The sequence below is a fragment of the Telopea speciosissima genome, chromosome 10, assembly GCF_018873765.1.
Source record: "Telopea speciosissima isolate NSW1024214 ecotype Mountain lineage chromosome 10, Tspe_v1, whole genome shotgun sequence".
NCBI lineage: Eukaryota > Viridiplantae > Streptophyta > Magnoliopsida > Proteales > Proteaceae > Telopea > Telopea speciosissima.
The window spans coordinates 16546567-16566177 of NC_057925.1; the positions used below are offsets into that span (position 1 = coordinate 16546567).

The 19611-nt window shown below is 38.7% G+C and overlaps 1 protein-coding gene and 1 pseudogene across 1 annotated transcript; one reads left to right on the forward strand and one right to left on the reverse strand.

Annotated features, from left to right (window-relative positions):
* Positions 1-2657: 2657 nt before the first annotated feature.
* Positions 2658-3995, reverse strand: LOC122643343 (aspartic proteinase CDR1-like). Its single transcript, XM_043836978.1, has one exon. The coding sequence runs from the start codon at positions 3993-3995 to the stop codon at positions 2658-2660; it is 1338 nt and encodes a 445-aa protein (XP_043692913.1).
* Positions 3996-14065: 10070 nt separating this feature from the next.
* On the forward strand, positions 14066-17712 carry LOC122643344 (annotated as a pseudogene).
* Positions 17713-19611: the final 1899 nt, after the last annotated feature.

The following is a 19611-nucleotide window of genomic DNA, read 5'->3' on the forward strand; positions in this document are numbered from 1 at the left end:
GCCATCATTGACATTGGATCTGTTATAATGGTGGAAAAAGGAAATCTAAAGTACTTTCCCTTAAAAGTGCTTGGAATTCTGGAGTGATGTTAATTCTATACAATATTTGGATAAAAAGAAATGCACGAAGATTTGATGGCAAGAGGAAGACTGCTCCACTTATTTTTAAATTAGTGTTAAAAGATCTGTGTCAGCTGGGATGTAAATTAAAAGATTTGATCAGATCTGTTTCGGACCTTCTATGCGCCACATATTTGAATATTCCAATACTTTCCCCTACTCCGCAACGGATTCGTGAAGTTGGGTGGTGTAAGGGAAAAATATCACCTCAATTTGTCTACCCATCAATTTCCTTCCCTCTAATAGAAGGAAAGGTGGTCATTTCGGTCCCCTATTGGATGGAATTGAGGAAATTGAGGGGCAGACAAATTGAGGGGATACAGATCCGTGGTGTAAGCCAAATCCAGGATGGACTAAATTAAATATCGATAGGTGTTCTCTTTTGGAATCCAGGAAGAGCAGGGACTGAAGGAGTTTTTCGTGATGATAAAGGAAAAATGGTTTTTTCTTTCAACATATACCTAGGTGTTGGTACGAACTTTGTTTCTGAAACGGAGAGTCTAGTCCGTCCAAGGTTTGGCTTTGCTAAATAAATGGGAGTGCGCTACCTATGGATAGAGAGTGATTCTTCATAATCAATTCCTTGGTTTGTTAGTCAATCCTAGATGTATGTCAAAGATTTCTTGGATTCCATACCATTGAAAATAACGCATTGTTGCAGCCAATGCTAATCCAATAGCAGACTTACTAGCAAAGGATGCAGCTAAAAAAGGTACTTCGATTGATTTCCCTTCTCATATTCAGTTGGAACTTGAGCGGGATGTTCAAGGCAGACCACAGTTTCAGTTCTCTAGTTAAATCTTTTTATCTTTGTTAGTCTGAATTGTTCCCTGCCGATGACATTGCCGAAGGTGGGGCTTCTCAGGCTAAATTGTTTCTTGTATTTGTCTAGGTATATGCCTGGACGTTAACTCTGTAACTTTGTTTATTATAATTTATACTTGCTGACCTTTACCAAAAAAAAAGGTAATTCCATAATGGTGGAAATGGGTGCTCTTTTTGAACTACCATTGTGAGAATCGAGATCCTCTACTAGAGTGGTGGAATATTGACGATATCGCCTTCTCCTACGGTTTTACATTCCATGTATGACTCAATCTCCTATTTCAAGCAACCATAATCACATGCGATATGGACTCTACCACAATTGGAAATCGTGATCACATGCGATATGGATTCTTTCACAATCTCTGTCAATCTAATACACTTGCAACCATAATCACATGCGATATGGACTCTACCACAGTTGAAAATCGTGATCACTTGCGATATGATTCTTTCACAATCTCTGTCAATCTAATATTCTATGTAATCTCCATTATTTGTTTCCTTGTATAAGTCAATCTCTTGTAACTTGTATATATACATTCCTCTATTGAGGAATCATGCATAATCAAAGAATAATATTACACTTGACATGGAAAGAACGCCTTACCCTTACCTGAGCAGGGGTAAAGCGGTCTTTACCGCCTTGCTGTGTGTAGGACTACCGGGCAGGCAGAAGTAGAGGATCTAGATTCCTACCATTGTGAACCCTTAGCGGAGAGGGTGCGAGAGATAGTTATAAACTTTGGGAGTAGTGTATGTGAATTTTGTTGTGCTTTATATTAATGATTACTGAGGTGTAGTATATCAACTACAAGCTATCAGTACCCACCCTTTCATTCTCCAAAATCCTCATACCATGCCTTACACATGCCCAAAAATCACGTAGCAGAGTGGTGGAATATTTCGTTCACAATATGATTAATTCCTCTTGATGTTGTGCATCACTGGTTTACAATTTGAGTGATGCACATGTTAATATATTGAATAATGGCAGTTTGTAATTTCAAGCATTATCCATGGTCTGAATTGTTATAATAATAATATGTGGTGTAATTATTTGTCCTATAAATCTTCTACAATTTCTTTCCAATCAGCATAAAATATAAGGCCTTGGCTTTCCCTCTAAAATTACTTTATGAGAGAGGGATGGATATGTTAACAATATACAGATACTGTACGGCGCGCTGCTCGTAACGACCTAAGCGGCGTAGACTAAGCCACCTGCGCAAAGACCGCGTTACCTCTCCCCAAACGTCTTGCTCGAGCGAGGGTAAGGTGGTCATTGCGCAAACAGCCCAGTCTACACCACACAGGCCACTACGGGCAGCTGGGCCATAGAGGATCTGTGTTGAACAATATACCATACCCTAGCACCCTATGTGTCTATCTCTCTCTTCCACCCTAGAAATGGCCCCTTAACCCTCAAAGAGAAGAAGAGAGAGATAGAAACATAAACTGCTAGCATATGGTATACTACAAAATTGTAATTATTCATCTCTCTCTCTCTCTCTCTCTCTCTCTCTAAGCGATTTGATTTTATTTATTTAAAAAAAAAAAACACTAAATAATTAAGTAAAATAACAACAATTTGTTACTAAAAGAGACTATGAGTAGATATAATGCAAAAGCAGAAAATATTGAAAATATTATTATTATAAACAAAGAGTTGAAAATACACATATCCATGAAATTTTCAACACATGAAACTACTAATGCTTTGTGCAATCAACTGGCTTGAAATACACCTTTCTTTTTTCAAGATCATGGCCAACCAAGAAATCCATTTGAGCTATATTCCCAAATATACTCAAACCATTTTGAGGGATAAAGGCAAAGCAGACAACTTCTTCAGATATACCAACAAAAGTATTCAGTGGTTTCAACTTCACATCAGCACCAGTAAAATGGGCAGTGATTGGAACATTAACATCTGTATCAGCTGTATAGCATAAACTAAATAACCCTTGAGGGTCTGGAACACTTTCACCATTAATCAAATTCTTCACTTCTGATTCGAGATTTTGGTAGAAATCAGATGGGAGAAATGTCAATGTTGTACCTGAATCAAGTATAATATTTCCCTCATCAACACCAACCTTAGATGAACTCTTATATGCCAATCTCTTGTTTCCAACACTTATTCCTTCAAGGGTCACATAATAGAATGTAACCGGGTTTTTCGACACTAAAGGAGTCGAAACGACATCGGCACCCAAAACAACAGCTTGACTACCGAAATTCAATTTGCTTGTCACATTTACCTTATCTAGAGGAACCAAGCAGTAAGAGAACTTGCCACCAATAGATGTTTGCAGTTGTGAAATCAGTGATAGAGGACCCCCTCCTAAGCCAACTAGACCACCTTCTCTTTCACTAAAGGTTCCATCATTGTTGTGTCCACAACCAAAGATTTTTCTTGGTAAAGGGACTGATCTACCACCACTACTAGTAGAACCCAATGTGATTGTCTCAGTACCAAGAAGGCCATTAGTGAAGGAACTGTCCCCATATTGATAAGCATACTCACAAGCATTAGCTTTAGAAGAACAACCATTAAAACCAGTACCTAACAAATCACATTCTTTAGAACTGCATAATAAGTTTCGATAGGTTGATGATTTGGTTGGATCAAATAAAGGAGCATTTTGCCTGAAACATTGTTCACAAGGCTTGCATTGAATCCAAATGAGATCACTACCTGTATCAGCAATTGCGAGGGTATCCACTGATGGAGTACCAAATGAAATTTTCATAAGATATGAACCACCATTAGGGATAACTTGGGTTGAAATTTGCTGTGGAGAGATTGCGCTTTTCTTGAAATTATTGGCGCGAGACACCGATCGATGGAACGCATTCTGCAGACGCTCGAAACGAGTCACCGATGAGTCATAGGTTGGAGAAAGCAATGAATCACGGTGGATAATATCGACAGTGAACCCACCACCATTTTTAACAGCTTCAACTAGGGAAAATGTGGAGAGGTAAACAGAGAAGACTATAATTAGGGCAGGAACGGGTGAATAGTAACTAAAATAGGCAGCCATGATTTTGTAGACTAGTGTAGAGGGAGATGTGAGAATTGGAAGAGTTCTAACAAGCTATATATAGAGATAGAGACTAGAAGGGATTTCGTTCATCATTTTGACTAGATTCAAAGAATGCCAAAACCTTGGACGGTTTTCCATTTCTGCACGGATAATTTTCCAAATTCTTGTAGATTCATTTCTCAATGAATTACCCCTATTGATGGTAGGTTCTTAATTCTGTTAGAGCAAATCAAGCTACTGAGGTGATTCCAATCTGTATTTTGACAAATCTTTGGATTGGAATATTCATATATGAATTTATAGCATTTTTTCTTTTTTTGGTAACTAGTTATAGAAAATTAATAAGGGTTATCCTTTTTTTTAGGTAATGAATAAGGGTTAATCCCATGGTGTGATTTTCCCATGTATTGATTTTTTGAAGAATCTTGTTTGCATCTACCGCTCAGAGCTTGAAATATAAGGAAGAGAGGAAGTCGGCAACATTAGTAGAAAATTAATTAGGGTTGTACCAATTTAAATGCCAATTCTTCCAATGGTAAATGGAGGTCCTTTCAGTTTTTTTGTAATAGCTGTGAAATTAATGGTGGATTTTTAAATATTGGAGGAATTCATTTATGTTCAAAATGGTCCACCCACGTTATACATTTCGGATCCTCCGCTGCTGTCTGTTCATGCGGCTGGCATGCAGCCTGACACAGGTAGGGGCGAAATGACCACCCTACCCACTGCCTGAGTACCCTGCCCGGGTGGGATCCGCGCCCTACTTGTGTGATGCTGCATGCCAGCCGCATGGGCAGGCAGCAGTAGAGGATCCAAATTGCATATTATCTGCAACTTGGATAGAGAGGGCATGGTCTGAAATCTGAATTAGGCATGTGTCAAATTTTTATATTCAAATTCAATCAAATATCCCCTTGTATGTCCTAACACACGTAATGTCTTCCATGTGGCAGCTTACCAAAATGACCAATGCGGGAAGATATCTCTCTCTCTCTCATGAACGAGTCACCTGATGTTCTGTTTAGGTATTTGAAATTTTCAATATTTCAACAAGATGTCCCACAAAGAATTGAAATTTTCATCACTATATAATTGTTATAATTAGCTCAAAGAAGGTTACTAAAAAGGGGGAAATAAATCAGCCCAAAAATGTAAACATGGAAATTTTTCATTAAGAAAATAGAAAAATATATTTTTATCATATGTTTCATGAGTGAGTGCTATATTTGGAAATAAAAAGAGAGTTTATTGGCTGTTATAACTCAAATAAGGTTACTAAAAAGGGAGAAAAAAAATTTATCCGAAAAGGCAAACTTTAAAATTTTCATTAAGGAAGAAAAAATATCTTTTTTAAAAAATAAGTTTCATGAGTGCTTTGGTTCTCTCTCCTTCCCCTCCTTTTCTCTTTTCTATCCTCCCTTTTCCACCTTCTCCCCCCTCCCCCTCTCTTAGGTGCTTTTGTTTTTGTTGTGCTTTCGTTGAATATATTATATTATTTATTCATCCAAAAAAATCATATTTTGAAATAAAAAATATCATATTAAGAAATGCAATGGAAAAAATAAATTTAATTCTCTGATCATATTAACCCTATGATCAAACCTCATGTAGATATAGGATATTAAAAAAATACATCATATGGAAAGGAAGAACAGTTACCTTGAACTAAGGGTGTCAAATTGGAACTGGAACTAAAAACTTAAACCAATTCCGGATCAAATAACCTGAACCGAATCGAATGGAATTTGATTATAAACTGAAATTGAGCAACAGAACCAAGGCAAGGCTTGGTTACTTTTCGGATCCAACATAGGAACCGGCGGTTAGAACTGAAATCAAACCGAATTTGGGTATATACATATATATATTTATTTATTTATTTATTTAACTAGTATTAGTATATTAGTATTAGATTTTATAATACAACTATATTATAATATAATTATTATACTATATATATAGTATAATATATTATATTATATATATATATATAGTATAAACCAAGTACATGAACTGGAACTGAACCGTGTAGGACCGGTTTTTGGAACCGAAACCGAATTGAAACCATACAGGTTCAGTACGTACAAGTACCGAATTTCAGAGCCGAGGCGGGATTCGATCCGGATCTAGATCACACTAATACTCCTTAGAACCGAACCAGAACCGAATACACGGTTCTGGACCGATTTACAACCTTACCTTGAACATTGTATGTGCAGTGCCTCCTTGACAATTTTTCTCTTCCACTCACTACAGCAAAAGGCATTTTCTAGCGACATGAAAAAAATTTATGTCGCCCAATATGTCATATAGCGACGGTATTTAAAATCCATCGCTAAACTAAATTTAATAAGACAATATATTCTATTAAAGTCGCCTGATATGTTATATTGTATTGGAAGATTTGCTTTTTTATGATGATATTTTTTTTCTGTTACTTAAACTTATATAGCATGACAGTATATTCAAACATCATCGCTTATATGTTATAATGTATTAGAAGACTAGATTGTCGGTGATGGTATTTTTTTCCCGTCTCTTAAAATAATATGCACGACCATATATTAAGATCTCATTGCTTGATATGTTATATTTAGGTCTGTAAACGGATCGGATTCGGCTCGGATATGGATCGGATGTAATCGGATTCGGATATTTTCTGGTCAAATACGGATACCTCTAAACGGATTCGGATGGATTCGGATGCGGATCGAATTCGGATTTTCGGCCATCCGTTTACACCTCTGCCTTGTGTAACTCGAACCTTCCTCCCCCTAGTGGATACAATTCACTCTCAATCCATAGTTTTAGATCATGATTCTCTTTTCCTCATATTCTAGAACCTGTTGAATCTTCAAAAACCCCAAAGATCGTTATTTACTTAATTTTTTATAATAATTAATTTCTATCGGAGTATTTGGATTTTTTTCTGAATATCTCTAAATAAATACGGATGCCCCTAAACAGATACGGATGCGGATCAAAATCGAATTCGAATTTTTAATTATCCATTTACAGCCCTAGTTATATTGTATTGGAAGACTCAAATTTTGGGGACGATATTTAATGTTTGTCGCTCAAAAAGTTTAACATAACAGAATATTCAGATACTGTTGATAACTGATATCCTATATTTTATTGAAAGACTTGATTTATGGCGGATGATATTTTTTTTTCCGTTGTTGAAAAATGATAGAGCACAAAGGTATATACAGATGTCATCATGTGATATGCTATATGTATTGGAAGACTTGATTTTTTTGCGATAGTATTTTGTTCCTGTCGTCGAAAATGATATAACATGACGGTAGAGATGAAATAGGACCGGGTTTTTTAAAACCCCAACCCAACCCTAAGATCTCTTAGCTCAATCCAAGCTCAACCCAATCCTGAGGTCAGGTTGAGATATCTCAGCCTAGGCCCAACCCTATTGGGCTCAGACAAATCCAGCCCGGCCCTGATTAACCTTGATTGGGCCAGATTGGCCCTGATTTTTTTGTCATTTTTTATCCAATTCTGATAGATGGATCTCAAGTTGTGAAACAATCCTATTGAAACTAGTAACATTGAAAAGCAAACCAGAACTGCAGAATCGATCATGGAACTCAAAACAGAATTGAAGTAGAGATTCAAACTTAGGATTGAGCAGTAAACAATATTCAGTTTCAGCATGCAAATCAGAATTAAAAGAAGCAGACTTGAAATAGAAAACCTCAATTGGATATTAGGGTTTTGAAATCAGAATTTATGAGCAATCAACTCAGTAACTAAAACTCCATTAAGATCAAATCTGAAACTAAAAATCTGGTAGAACAATAAAGTTGCAGGTTATAGAGTTAAGAATTTTGACCTGAATAGAAGTTCGATTCAAGCCTTGAAGGGATCACTCCATGAAGATTCTGCTCGTCATCTTTATCGGACGACGAAGACGAGCTGCTCACCTCGCCATTAGAGAATCACGTCGGGATCATTTGATGAAGATTCTCGCGTGGCAGGTTCCGGTACTTACGACGAAGACCAAACTTCACTTCTCCTGCTCTATATTTTGTTAGGGGCAACAGCGTTGTGAATCTCTGGGATGGCATACGGCTAGGGTTAAGGTTTGAGGATTCGTCAACTGAGAGTGTTGTGTCGATGTGGGATTTGAATAAGGACGATATTATAAGCTCCTTTTATGGTGATGGCGAGTATCAAATTCTGATGATCTCGAGGGCGGCGCCATCGGTGGTGATGACCTGTGTTGGAGGAAAGTGACAACGTGGGATTTAGGGTTTGGAATGCTAAGTTGGGACGTCAGATTCCGACGATTTTTGCAGAGTGGCAATCTCGCTGGAGAAGGACAATGGGTGTAGATTCCGACGAAGTGGAGAAGTCTTTAGGATTTGTTTTTTGATAGAAAGAAGTCTTTAGGATTCACTCCAGCATTCAGTGGGACTTGGGAGAGTTAAACAGAAAAGTGAAACCTAAAGACTAATTAAAGTAGTAAAACCATGATAAAGTCAGGGTTAAAATCAGGATCAGGCTGGGCTATCATGGGGGAGTCCGGATCTTTCACTTCCGCCTGTCCCTACTTCTGTGTGCGCCTTACACACAATGGGGCGCACAAAGTTCGCCTTACCCCTGCCCGAGCGGGGGTAAGGCGGTTTTTGCGCACCTTGTTGTGTGTAGGGTGCACACGGAAGTAGGGGCAGGCGAAAGTAGAAGATGTCGATTCATCATGGGGGATATAGCTACAGAATTTCTAGTAGAGAACTAGAGACTGAAGCGTTGATGTGAGTTACAGAAACACAAGCATAGGTGAGGTACGGGAATTCTGAATGCCATAGTTGCTCGTATACACTGACGATGTTGACATAGATGTGCATGCAATTGGTGCTAAGTATTATAGGCTCTGATGAAGCTGCCTGGGGCCCTTTCCCTTGAAATGCTTGCATGTTCACCTTTATCCTGTGTTTCCATGATACCCACAATGTCAATTTTGTGACAAATATTGTCTTTTAATAGTTGCAGATCTCATTCAAGAGACGTCAACCATAGAAACACAGAAAAAATTGACACTGGAGAGAGCGAAGGGGAGGAAAGTTTACAAGTTAAAAGGTCGAGCTAGGTTGGGCTGTAATTAGGTGGACTAAATCAGGCCTGAAATCAATTGATCTGGTCAGGCGTCCAATGGGATAGGACTAAGCCTGACACGTTTAATAATTGGACCAGTCTATACCATGCTTTAACCAGGCGGGCTCAACTAGTCAACTTATTGATTGCTGAGCCATGAAGAAATTTGACTATCAGCTATGTTCTCTCCATCTGTCTCCCCCTAACATTAGAAAGAAAACTTCTCAATTATACCAAGTTGTTCATAATAAAATTCAGAAATAGTGGAAGCAAACATAACTCAAGCTCCATGTACTTCAAAGGTAATATATTTCCATCCATGCATGTCGTTTGCAAATTCATTTGAGTGTGTAGAGACATCACACACATGAGATGACACCTCTGTGCGCCCTGGGTAGATACCTAAGACCATGCGATCAAGTAGAGATCTCTTGTCCTAATATATATTATAAACTTTAAACATCACACGCATTTTGTTATATAATATATTATATTTAAAGATAGTAAGTGATATAATATATTTTATTATAATGTTATTCTATATAAAATTGATAATTTTCTCCCCGGCCCAGCCCAGCCCATGCATCTCCCTTCCCCCTCCTCATGATCTGAGCCAATCAGGTTCAAGCCGGCCGGACCTTGAGGGTGGATCAAGATTGATTTTCTAGGCCCTGAGTCAGGTTTAGACGAGGCCTGCGCCCAATTAAGGGGACTCAAGGTTAGGCTGGGGTTTTAAAAAATCCAGCCCAACCTGACCTTGTTGTGCCCCACCCGCCCTGTTGATACTTCTGTGTGCATTCCCATTGGCCCCATTGTACGCGCACAGGCCATGCTCCCCCACAAAGAACTCTGTGTTTGGTTCGAATTCATGTCTCCTCAACCCCCTTCCCTGTTGGAGACTTGGGTAGTAGAATTCATCCTTTATATTAAGTGAATTACCTAAATTGATTTTGGAATTACAAAACTACCCAAAACAGCACTCCTCCCCATGGTTCGTAATATAGGGATCGGTCTCTAGGGACTACAACGAGTTTAAAAAAAACAATGAATAACTCAAGACTTTTCAAATGTTTTAGGTTCGAATTCATAGCTCTTGATCAAGCCCCTTCCCTGTTGGAGACTTGGGTAGAATTCATCCTTAAAAGCTAATCACTAAGGAGATTGTTATGATTCAAGAATCTGGGAAGGGATTCAAGAACCATAGCAGGGGATTTTCTCACTATTTCGAGCAAGTGAGGGACTCCTAAGAAAGGGGAAACAGAGAGAGGAGAGACTGAACTATTTTATTTCTTATTTCATATTCCATATCCAATGCATATGGTACAATCCCTATTTATAGGGTAATACAATCCAACCCAACCCTTAGTAACAACTAAGCTAACTAACTAACTAACCACCAAGACTAACTAATAATCCTAATCTATCTCTTAATCCACAGTCATAACATTCCATGGCCCATCAAAACAACCTTGTCCTCAAACCAATATGAGAAGAAATGGGCAATCCAGTCCACCAACAAGGCATTCCCACTCCAAATGAAGACAAAACCAATTAAAGAAGAAACAGAGAACCCACAAACCAATATGAGCTGAAATGGAAAACCGAATCCACCAAGAAGGCACTCCACTCCAAATGAGTACAAAAATCAGTTAAGAAGAAACAGCGAACGGAGTCCACCCAGTCCATACAAAGATGCTCAAGGCGCTGCACTTCATCGTCTACTCCATGGATTTTTTTTTTTTTTTTTTTCCCAACATCGCAGTCCTCCGATCTGTAAACTGGAACATAGAACAAGTTGGAGTCGGGGGAACTGCAGCAGAGCGGAGATCAGGACCGTTTTGGTACTTGCTGAGGTCGGATTTGGTATTCTCCGAGACTGGAAGACTTGTAGAAATTTCTGCAGGTTCCCATCGGCAGGAAGCTTGGGCGGACTTGAGATCCAAGAAAGCACGACACAGCACCGAAGAAACCATCCCTGGCATTAGAGCTTCAACCGATTGCGGAAAGAAATCTCTCTTCGGCTTCAAAATCTTTGAATGTAAAGACCTCGAGATTAAAGAAATCCCTGACGATAAAATCATGTGCGAAAGACCTCCAGATCTAAACCAACATCCCTTCACCGATCGAAGATGAGAAATCCGTGTTAAGAAAACTGGCGAATATGAGAAATCAGGGGCTGTTGACGGTGAAGACTGCAACAGAGCGGCGGATTTGGTGTAGAACCGCAGGTCACACTCACAACAGAGCGGTGGAGGTGGCTCTGGTGGTGGCCGAGGGGTCCAGTGTCCAGCGCTGCCTACCGCATGCGTATGGTGGAGGAGGGTGCCAAGATTGAATGTTGAGGGTGGTAGCTTTTGTGAGACGGCGCTGCAAGCGAATCCTAGAGCGGTCGGCGGTGGCCATGGCGGAATGGACAGAAAAGCCAAGAAATCTGTGAAATCTTGGTGCAAGAATGGTGTCGCAGCACTAGTATCATTCCAATTTGCACCGGAAATGGGCTTCTTGCAATGGGTTTTGGCCATTGGCACTAGGTCGGCAAGATTGAGTTTGAAAACTCCGTCACTTTTCGCAACCAACGAAGCCTGCAACGAAACTTCCACGGCGGTTATGCGATCATCGGCTGCGGTCTTCGCTGCTACAGTCTCCTCATCCTTTAGGTGGTTTGTGCCATTCTCAGTTTTGATCGGCTGAACACCAGAGTGGTGACTGAAATTTCTGCAGAAGCAGCGACAACTACAGGGGTGGATGACAACACAACCATGGCAATGGAAGTGATCTCTGCCACGGATGCTCCAGATAGTGTCAAGTAAGGTTCAAGATCGGCCATTGAACCAAAATCTTCAACTGCCACAAGATCAACAGTGTAAATCCTCTCCTGCTCTTTGCAGATTGCATCTTCAAGACATGGAAGGAATGCATGATTCGGATCTTGACGTTCCAGTGACCGGAAAAGGAAGACCAGCCTATTGTATTGGGTGAACAAACTCATTGGAAGGGGAAGGTTCAATGAAAGCACCAATGTTATGATTCAAGAATCTGGGAAGGGATTCAAGAACCATAGCAGGGAATTTTCTCACTATTTCGAGCAAATGAGGGATTCCTAAGAAAGGAGAAAGAGAGAGAGGAGAGATTGAATTATTTTATTTCTTATTTCATATTCCATATCCAATGCATATGGTACAATCCCTAATACAATCCAACCCAACCCTTAGTAACAACTAAGCTAACTAACTAACTAACCACCAAGACTAACTAATAATCCTAATCTATCTCTTAATCCACATTCATAACAGACATGGTGCCCAAGTACCTATAACTCTCCACGTCAGTTTATTCATTTTCGATGTAGAATTATTACTCTCACATGAAACCCCAACATACCCTTCTCTGTTCCCTTTTTAACCTTGATAGTAATACAGTTGCCTTTGATTTTGTAAAACTAAAGCATTGTAGATCTGAATTGAACCATGAGTTGGGTTTTTCGTATCTCTTGTGTTCTGTGTTGAATGATGAATGATTACATTCTGAATATCATTCTGAGGGGGAGAGAGAGAGAGAGAGAGAGAGAGAATGGTTCTTATCAGGTTGTGAATAAAGAAAGACATGCACATATGTAATGGGATCATGCTTTCAAAAATCAGAATTCGATTAAATGAATTGGTTGATTTGTATTAGAATCGACACTAACTGATTCATTTGATTCACAAAGATTTCCTTACCAAAAAAAAAAAAAAGATTCACATCGATTTCTGTCAATTTTTATTATAGTTTCCGGCCGATTCCAACTGATTTGAATCGATAATCAATCAGTGATTCCAAGATTTGAAACCCTGAATGAGATACAATATATAATGAATGTGATATCTACCCACCAGAGGAATTCAGCTTCCCAAAAACTAATCAAGACTTGGCTATGGTGCCAACCAATTTCTGTTGATTCTTATCGAATCCAATCAATTCCAAATTTATTTGATTCTGAATTTTGAAATTTTGGGGTTAGCCAAGTCGTATTGACCTGTTTCTATTGTGCGCATGATTTCTGTTACTTGACAATTCAGGAGTCCCAACATCACTACACATGATAGCCATTTGAGTTGTTGAGTTGTTGTTGTATACCATTATTTCTCGCATGCAGATCTCAATTCAATTCCATGTTGTAGGTATAATTTTAAAACTTGGTCAACTTTGCTAGGAAATTAGCAAATCAACTCAATGATCAATCTATTATGTGTCTAATGGAGTCCGATCTAGTGTATGAGCGCTAGATTAGGCCAGCCTAGTATGGGATAGGTTAAATTATTCGATTTAACGCGTTTCATCAGGTCTGGAGATTTTGACGTATTGATCAAGTACCTAACATTTAGTATCAAAGTCGGGCACCACATCAGGTTTAGAGTCATAAAAAGCTACCTAGGGAGAGTTACCTGAGTAGAGTGAAAGCCATCAAGAAAAGGCTACTAGCCAATGGGCAAAAGGCTTGAAGCGAGTAGAATTGCTTGGAAATGGCTAACTACTACCAGAGTAAGAGCCGCCGAGGACGATGGCTGCGGAAGCATGGTAGTCTGTTATGTGCCTAATGGGGTTCGATCTAGTGTGTGGGGGCTAGATTGGACCTGCCTAATATGGGATACGTTAAAAAGATTAATTTAACGCGTTCTATCAACTCTGGAGGTTTTGACGTATCGATCCATCAAGTACCTAACACAATCAGTCACCTAGCTAGCCAAACTCACCCTATGATGGACTTTCAATTTGACAGATTAACCAAGGTGATTAGTTCTTTTCTTTTTTTTTTGTTTTGGTGACAATCGAGATGATTAATTCATTCTATTAGAAAAGAACAATCACAACCATCATGTTTCCTTTTCTTCCGCATGCATTACATCTCATAAAATAATTTTATTTTTTTGATCTTATCGAAGAATTCAACTGCAGCCATTCATTAATAATTAGTGATGGATTCTATAAATCTGATATCTAAGGATTATAACTCACTGCTTTGTTCTCTCTTGCCGTTAGTCACTATTGAATTATTTCTCTTCATCTTTGAAGACATGAAATCTATCTTCTTCTTAACTGCATTAACCATTGCAATCCTCTCCATCTATTTGTCTAGAAAAACAATCCGATTTTCCCCGCCGCTTCTTCCGGGAGCTCATGACAAGCTCAAAGATGCAGAACTGATGCCATTTGGTAATGTAGGAGGTTTTGGTGGGGAGAGTATCACCTTTGACCCTAATGGGGAAGGTCCTTACACTGGTGTCGCCGATGGTCGGATTCTCAAATGGGAAGGTGAAAGTAAAGGTTGGAGGATATTTGCAGTCATTTCTCCAAATAGGTAACAAAATTAATATTCTTGTGTTTCAAGGATGATTAATACACAATATAGTTTCCTATTCATGTGAAAGAGTAATGCTAGCATAAACCACTATGGCACAAAATTATCTAGCTCCATTAACCTGTCATGTTAGGGGTCATTATAGATTTATAATCTCATATCAGTTTCTTGGTACTTCATACGTACGTTCAAATGCTTGAGGAACTCTCTCCACCTAATGCCTTAAAAGTGTTGGGTTGGACTCTCTTACATGCCATCAGGCCCAGGTTTCATTATTATTCCGATCCAAATCTTTTATGGCGCAGTTGCCCTAGTGGCCTGAGTGGCACAGACACAGCCACACGCACAATGACCGCCTTACCTCCGCTTGAGCAAGGCGCTCGGGCAAGAGTAAGGCGGTCATTGCGCACACGGTTGTGTCTGCGCTGCTCAGGCCGCTAGGACTGCTACACCATAAAGGATCTGAATTGTTGTTATATATTCTTTCTAAGTTGTTTGTCCACATGGAGAGATGGGCATACCAAAACTACACGTGGACGGTTGAGATGTTGGGAGTTATTGAGATAGACCCAAATTACTTTTTTTTAATCTTGGTGCATCCATATGCTTGAGAAGGTGTCTCCACCTAATGCTTTAGAGTTTAGGGTTGGACCCTCCAACAAAACTAATTCAACAAACTCACTAATTGACTCCAATCATCCAATTGACATGTGTGTAATTGGTCTTGTTCTTGTCAAATGAAGTAGACAAAACGAAAGTAGATATTTGATATCAACCTCTTCCTCTTGATTTTGTTTCTTCCCCCGATCCCTGTATTTTTATGCTTCATTCTTTATTTAATTGTTTTGGTTCTCTTGTGTGGGGTCCGTCCTTTGGATAATCTTGTTGGCTCTTATTGCTCTCTCCTTTTTCCTTAATATACTTATCATTCACCCACAATAAAAAAAAACACTCAATTTGTCATCCCCACTTTGTAGCATGACTCTTTTCACTCATGTTATTACTAGATCAGGATCGTCTCCAGGGAGGCGTGCATCCAGGGTGCTGTCAGGGTATCCAGCGGTTGAGTTGCGTCGCACACATCTCGGTGCACGCTTAGGGATGTGTTCAACACAGCCCAACGGCTGGCAGCATCCAAGGCGTGCTGGGCTCCCTAGAGGCGAGCTAAATGTGTTATTGCTTAGGTCCAAAATATATATATATGGGGGAAGGAACGCTAACTAGTGTTGTGTGTGGGTAGGGGTGTAAGTTTGGCCCTAATGGCCCGAGCCCGCCCTGAGCCCGAACAGGGCATGGGCTTGATTTTTCAACCCTGAGGGTGGCTTAGGGTTGAAATTCTCAAGCCCTGGGTCAGGGTTGGGCTGGGCCAGGGTTGAGGCCTCGGGTTAAGCCTAGCCCAGCCCGGCCCTGTGTTAGGTTATGCCTTACAATTTATTGTTTACATTTTACAATTTTTGTTTAGTGTCTAATCAGTAATCATCTATTGGTTTACCAACAAAAGGCTAATTATCTATTGAACAAAAATATTTACAATTTTAAGATTGGGCAAAGTTTTTTAACCCAAAGAAAAGTCTAATAGTTAATTGAGTATTAAACAAACCAATACTCAATCATATGTGTCTCATTTGCTTAATGCATAGGACGACGTAAATGAAAAAAAAGTAGGACAAGTCAGGGCCAACCAGACCCTAGCAAAAACCAGGGTCAATAAGGGCCAACCCGGCCTAGCCCAGCCCGATCAGGGTAGGGCTGGGCTGAGCTGAGCCCAACAGGGTTGGGCTTGGGCTGAGATATCTCATCCCAACCTAAGACTCAGGGTTGGGCTTTGGTTGAGCTAAAAGGACTCAGGGTTGGGCCTAGGCTGAGATATCTCAGCCGACCTAGGGCGGAGTTGGGATTCGGTTGAGCTAAAAGGACTCAGGGTTGGGGTAGGGTTTTGAAAACACCCGGCCCAATCCGGCCCTGTTTCACCCCTATGTGGGTGTGTACCTACGCCTAGACACAGCCCAGTCTGAAAAGACTGTCACACCCTTGGACCTTTTCACCTTTCCAGGGGTTGCGGCAGTCTTTTTGTGCCGGACTGTGTCTAGGCGTAGGTACACACCATCTTTTTTAAATACATTGTATAAAATAATTAAAAAATTGATGTACTCTTACTTAAAATAGACATATTGATTTAGAACCATACCTAATTAAGTTTCATCATTTGAAGATTATCTATCCTTTTGATACAAAGTTTTTTAGCTTCTAACTACCAAAAGAAACCATAATTTTCCACTGGAACGGAAATAAATGTGTCAGAGCATATGCACCCGAGCTTGAGCATGTGTGGGGGAGGCCATTAGGATTGAAATTTCATAATAAGACAGGAGATCTCTACATTACTGATTGCCACCTTGGGTTCCATAAGGTTGGGCCAATTGGAGGGTAATCAACTCCACTTATCACTGAAGCTGAAGGCAAGCCCTTCAAATTTGCTAACAATTTGGATATTGATGAGGAGGAAGAAGTAGTTTATTTTACAGATTCAAGTACAAAATTCCATAGAAGGTAAATCACATCAATTATACCATTTAAAGTCTTTACCAAAAAATTAATTTTTGTGTTATAATCTTAAAAAAATAAAATTCTTGCAGAGAGTTTTGGAACTTTGTTTTACAGAGAGACTTTACTGGAAGGTTAATGAAGTACAATATAACAAGCAAAGAAGTTACAGTATTGATGAAAGGACTATATTTACCTAATGGCGTGGCATTAAGCAAAGATGGCTCTTTTGTGCTAGTTGCTGAGACTGTTCTTGCTAGGATTCTAAGGTTTTGGCTTAAAGGTCCTAAAGCTGGAACTCAAGATGTTTTCTCAGAGTGACCAGCATTTCCAGAAAATATTAGAAGGAACTCAAAGGGGGAGTTTTGGGTTGGTTTTTTCGCGAAGAAAAACAAGTTTTATAACTGGGGTTTATCTAAACCTTCAGTTATGTTAATGTTATCAAAGAGATATAACATGTTTGAGAAGTTACAGTCATTGATAGGTTCATTGAAGGCCCATGCAATTTGTTTAAAGCTGAATGAAGAAGGACAAATAGTGGAGGTGTTAGAAGATAGAGAAGGAAGGACTTTGAGAACAATTACTGAAGTTGTGGAATACAATGGAGACTTGTGGATTGCAGCACCATATATGCCCATGATAGGTCGTTATAAGTTGCACTAGAGTACCCTAATTTGGATTTCTTATTAGAAGCATTTTGGTTGTTGTTAAATTAATATATTCCTAATTCTACCCTTAATAAAATTATAAAGAAAAATTAGGTTGTTGGATATTTAAGAAATGTTCTGATTCGATCACATGTCAAATGCCAACCCAAATTTCGATTGTAACTCCACTGTACTCCCTTAGTTGTTCCTGTTGTTGTTTTTTTTCTCAATTTATACACAAAATTTTGAGAGTGGTTCTGTTGGATGTACTTTGCAATGGTAAACACATCTTTTTTGTTTCCAAGAATGCCCCTTTTGTGTCCTATATAATAATGTGTAGGACATGTGTCTACAATTGAGCGTACATGCAACGGAACCCCACTCCAAAATTTTAGCTCTACTTGAACTGTCACGTGACAATTATTGAAGGGAATATTGCCCTACTTCCAAGTGAGGGCATACTGGTTTAATAAAAATCTAATTAAACCTACAATCTTGAAAAAAAATTCAGTTTCAATTATGTTTTCCTTTAAACCCTAACCGGTTTGGAGAAAAAAATTTCAATTTCAAACCCTAAACTATTTGGGGAAGATGAGGGCAATTTGGTCATTTTATTCTTTAATTTTGATGGGTATTCATTAGAAGGACATTTTGGTCATTAGATTCACAAATTAACAAATCGGACTAAAATGCTACACTGTTTTGAAAGTAGGGAGGAGTTTGCAATTAAAAAAATTGTAGGGATGCATTTAGACAAATAGGCTTTTTCAAGGGGGCATTTGTAAAATACCCTTTTATTTAATTGTACCGATGATGCCTACAATAGTTCGACTGAATTCTGTGTCAACCATCTAGCTAATATTGTCTTATTATTCTTATTACTAATTACACCATATTACAGCTTACACAATTATCGTTTAATTTGAAAATTGGTGCCTCCAACTCAAAATAAATCAAATTTAGACTCATTGGTCTCAATCCTCTTCATTTTCATATGGGTAAGAGTTGTTTATTTGTTCGATTTTGCTAAACGTTCTAGTCTGGAATAGGTTCACTATGATAAAGGGAGAAAAAAATCCAAACCAAATTGAGTACTATTCGGTTTCAATTTTAAAATTGAAATACAATATTATTGGATTTTCGTTATCTGGATTGAAGAAGTGGAGATTTACAAAATCATTGGAATGCCTTAAAGGCTTAAATCGAATACTTTTACACGTGTAGTGATTTTGAGTTGATCCAACTAAGATTTGGTTTGATTTTTATTCGATTTATCAGTTTACCATTTATTACGTTTACAGTTTTATTTTATTTATCTTTTTTTAATTGATGCAAAACCAACGATTTTCCAATTCACAACTGAACGGATTAGTTTCTGTTAGGTTCGATTCAGATTTAAACATTCGATTTCTCTTTTGATACATAATGGGTTCAGATTGCACTTCCAAACGTAGACTTAATGATAATGGACAAATTGTGAGATCACCCTTTAAATCACACCACTTGGTCCGATCACAACCAATGGTATTAAAGAGGCTTTGTTATAAATGTGATGGTCAAGAAAAACCATAATAACACTTGTGAAATAAGTTGAGTGAGGTTTACAGAGAGGAAAAAATTATGGGTAATTTACACATACTATCCCTGAGGTTTGACGAAAGGATAATTTTATCCTCCAGTTTTGAAAAATTCTGCGTACCCCCCTGAGGTTTGCAAACAGTAACAAATAAGTCCATTCCATCACTTTATGACTAACAGTTTTAAAAATAAGAGGTGAACTGACAAAATTACCCTTGCAAAAACAGAAGAAAAAAAAACCTGCAACTCAAAATCCTAAATCAAAATCCTAAATCAAAATCCTTTCAACCCTTAAGGAATTTAGGATTTCAATTTGGGAAAAAAATCCCAAATCAAAATCCTTTCATTGCGATTGATGACTATTTGATCTGATTTTCAAACTCCCCTGAATCGG

Bases quoted from the DNA above. Each gene is read 5' to 3' on its own strand.
- LOC122643343 (XM_043836978.1), bottom strand. From the start codon at position 3,995: ATGGCTGCCTATTTTAGTTACTATTCACCCGTTCCTGCCCTAATTATA.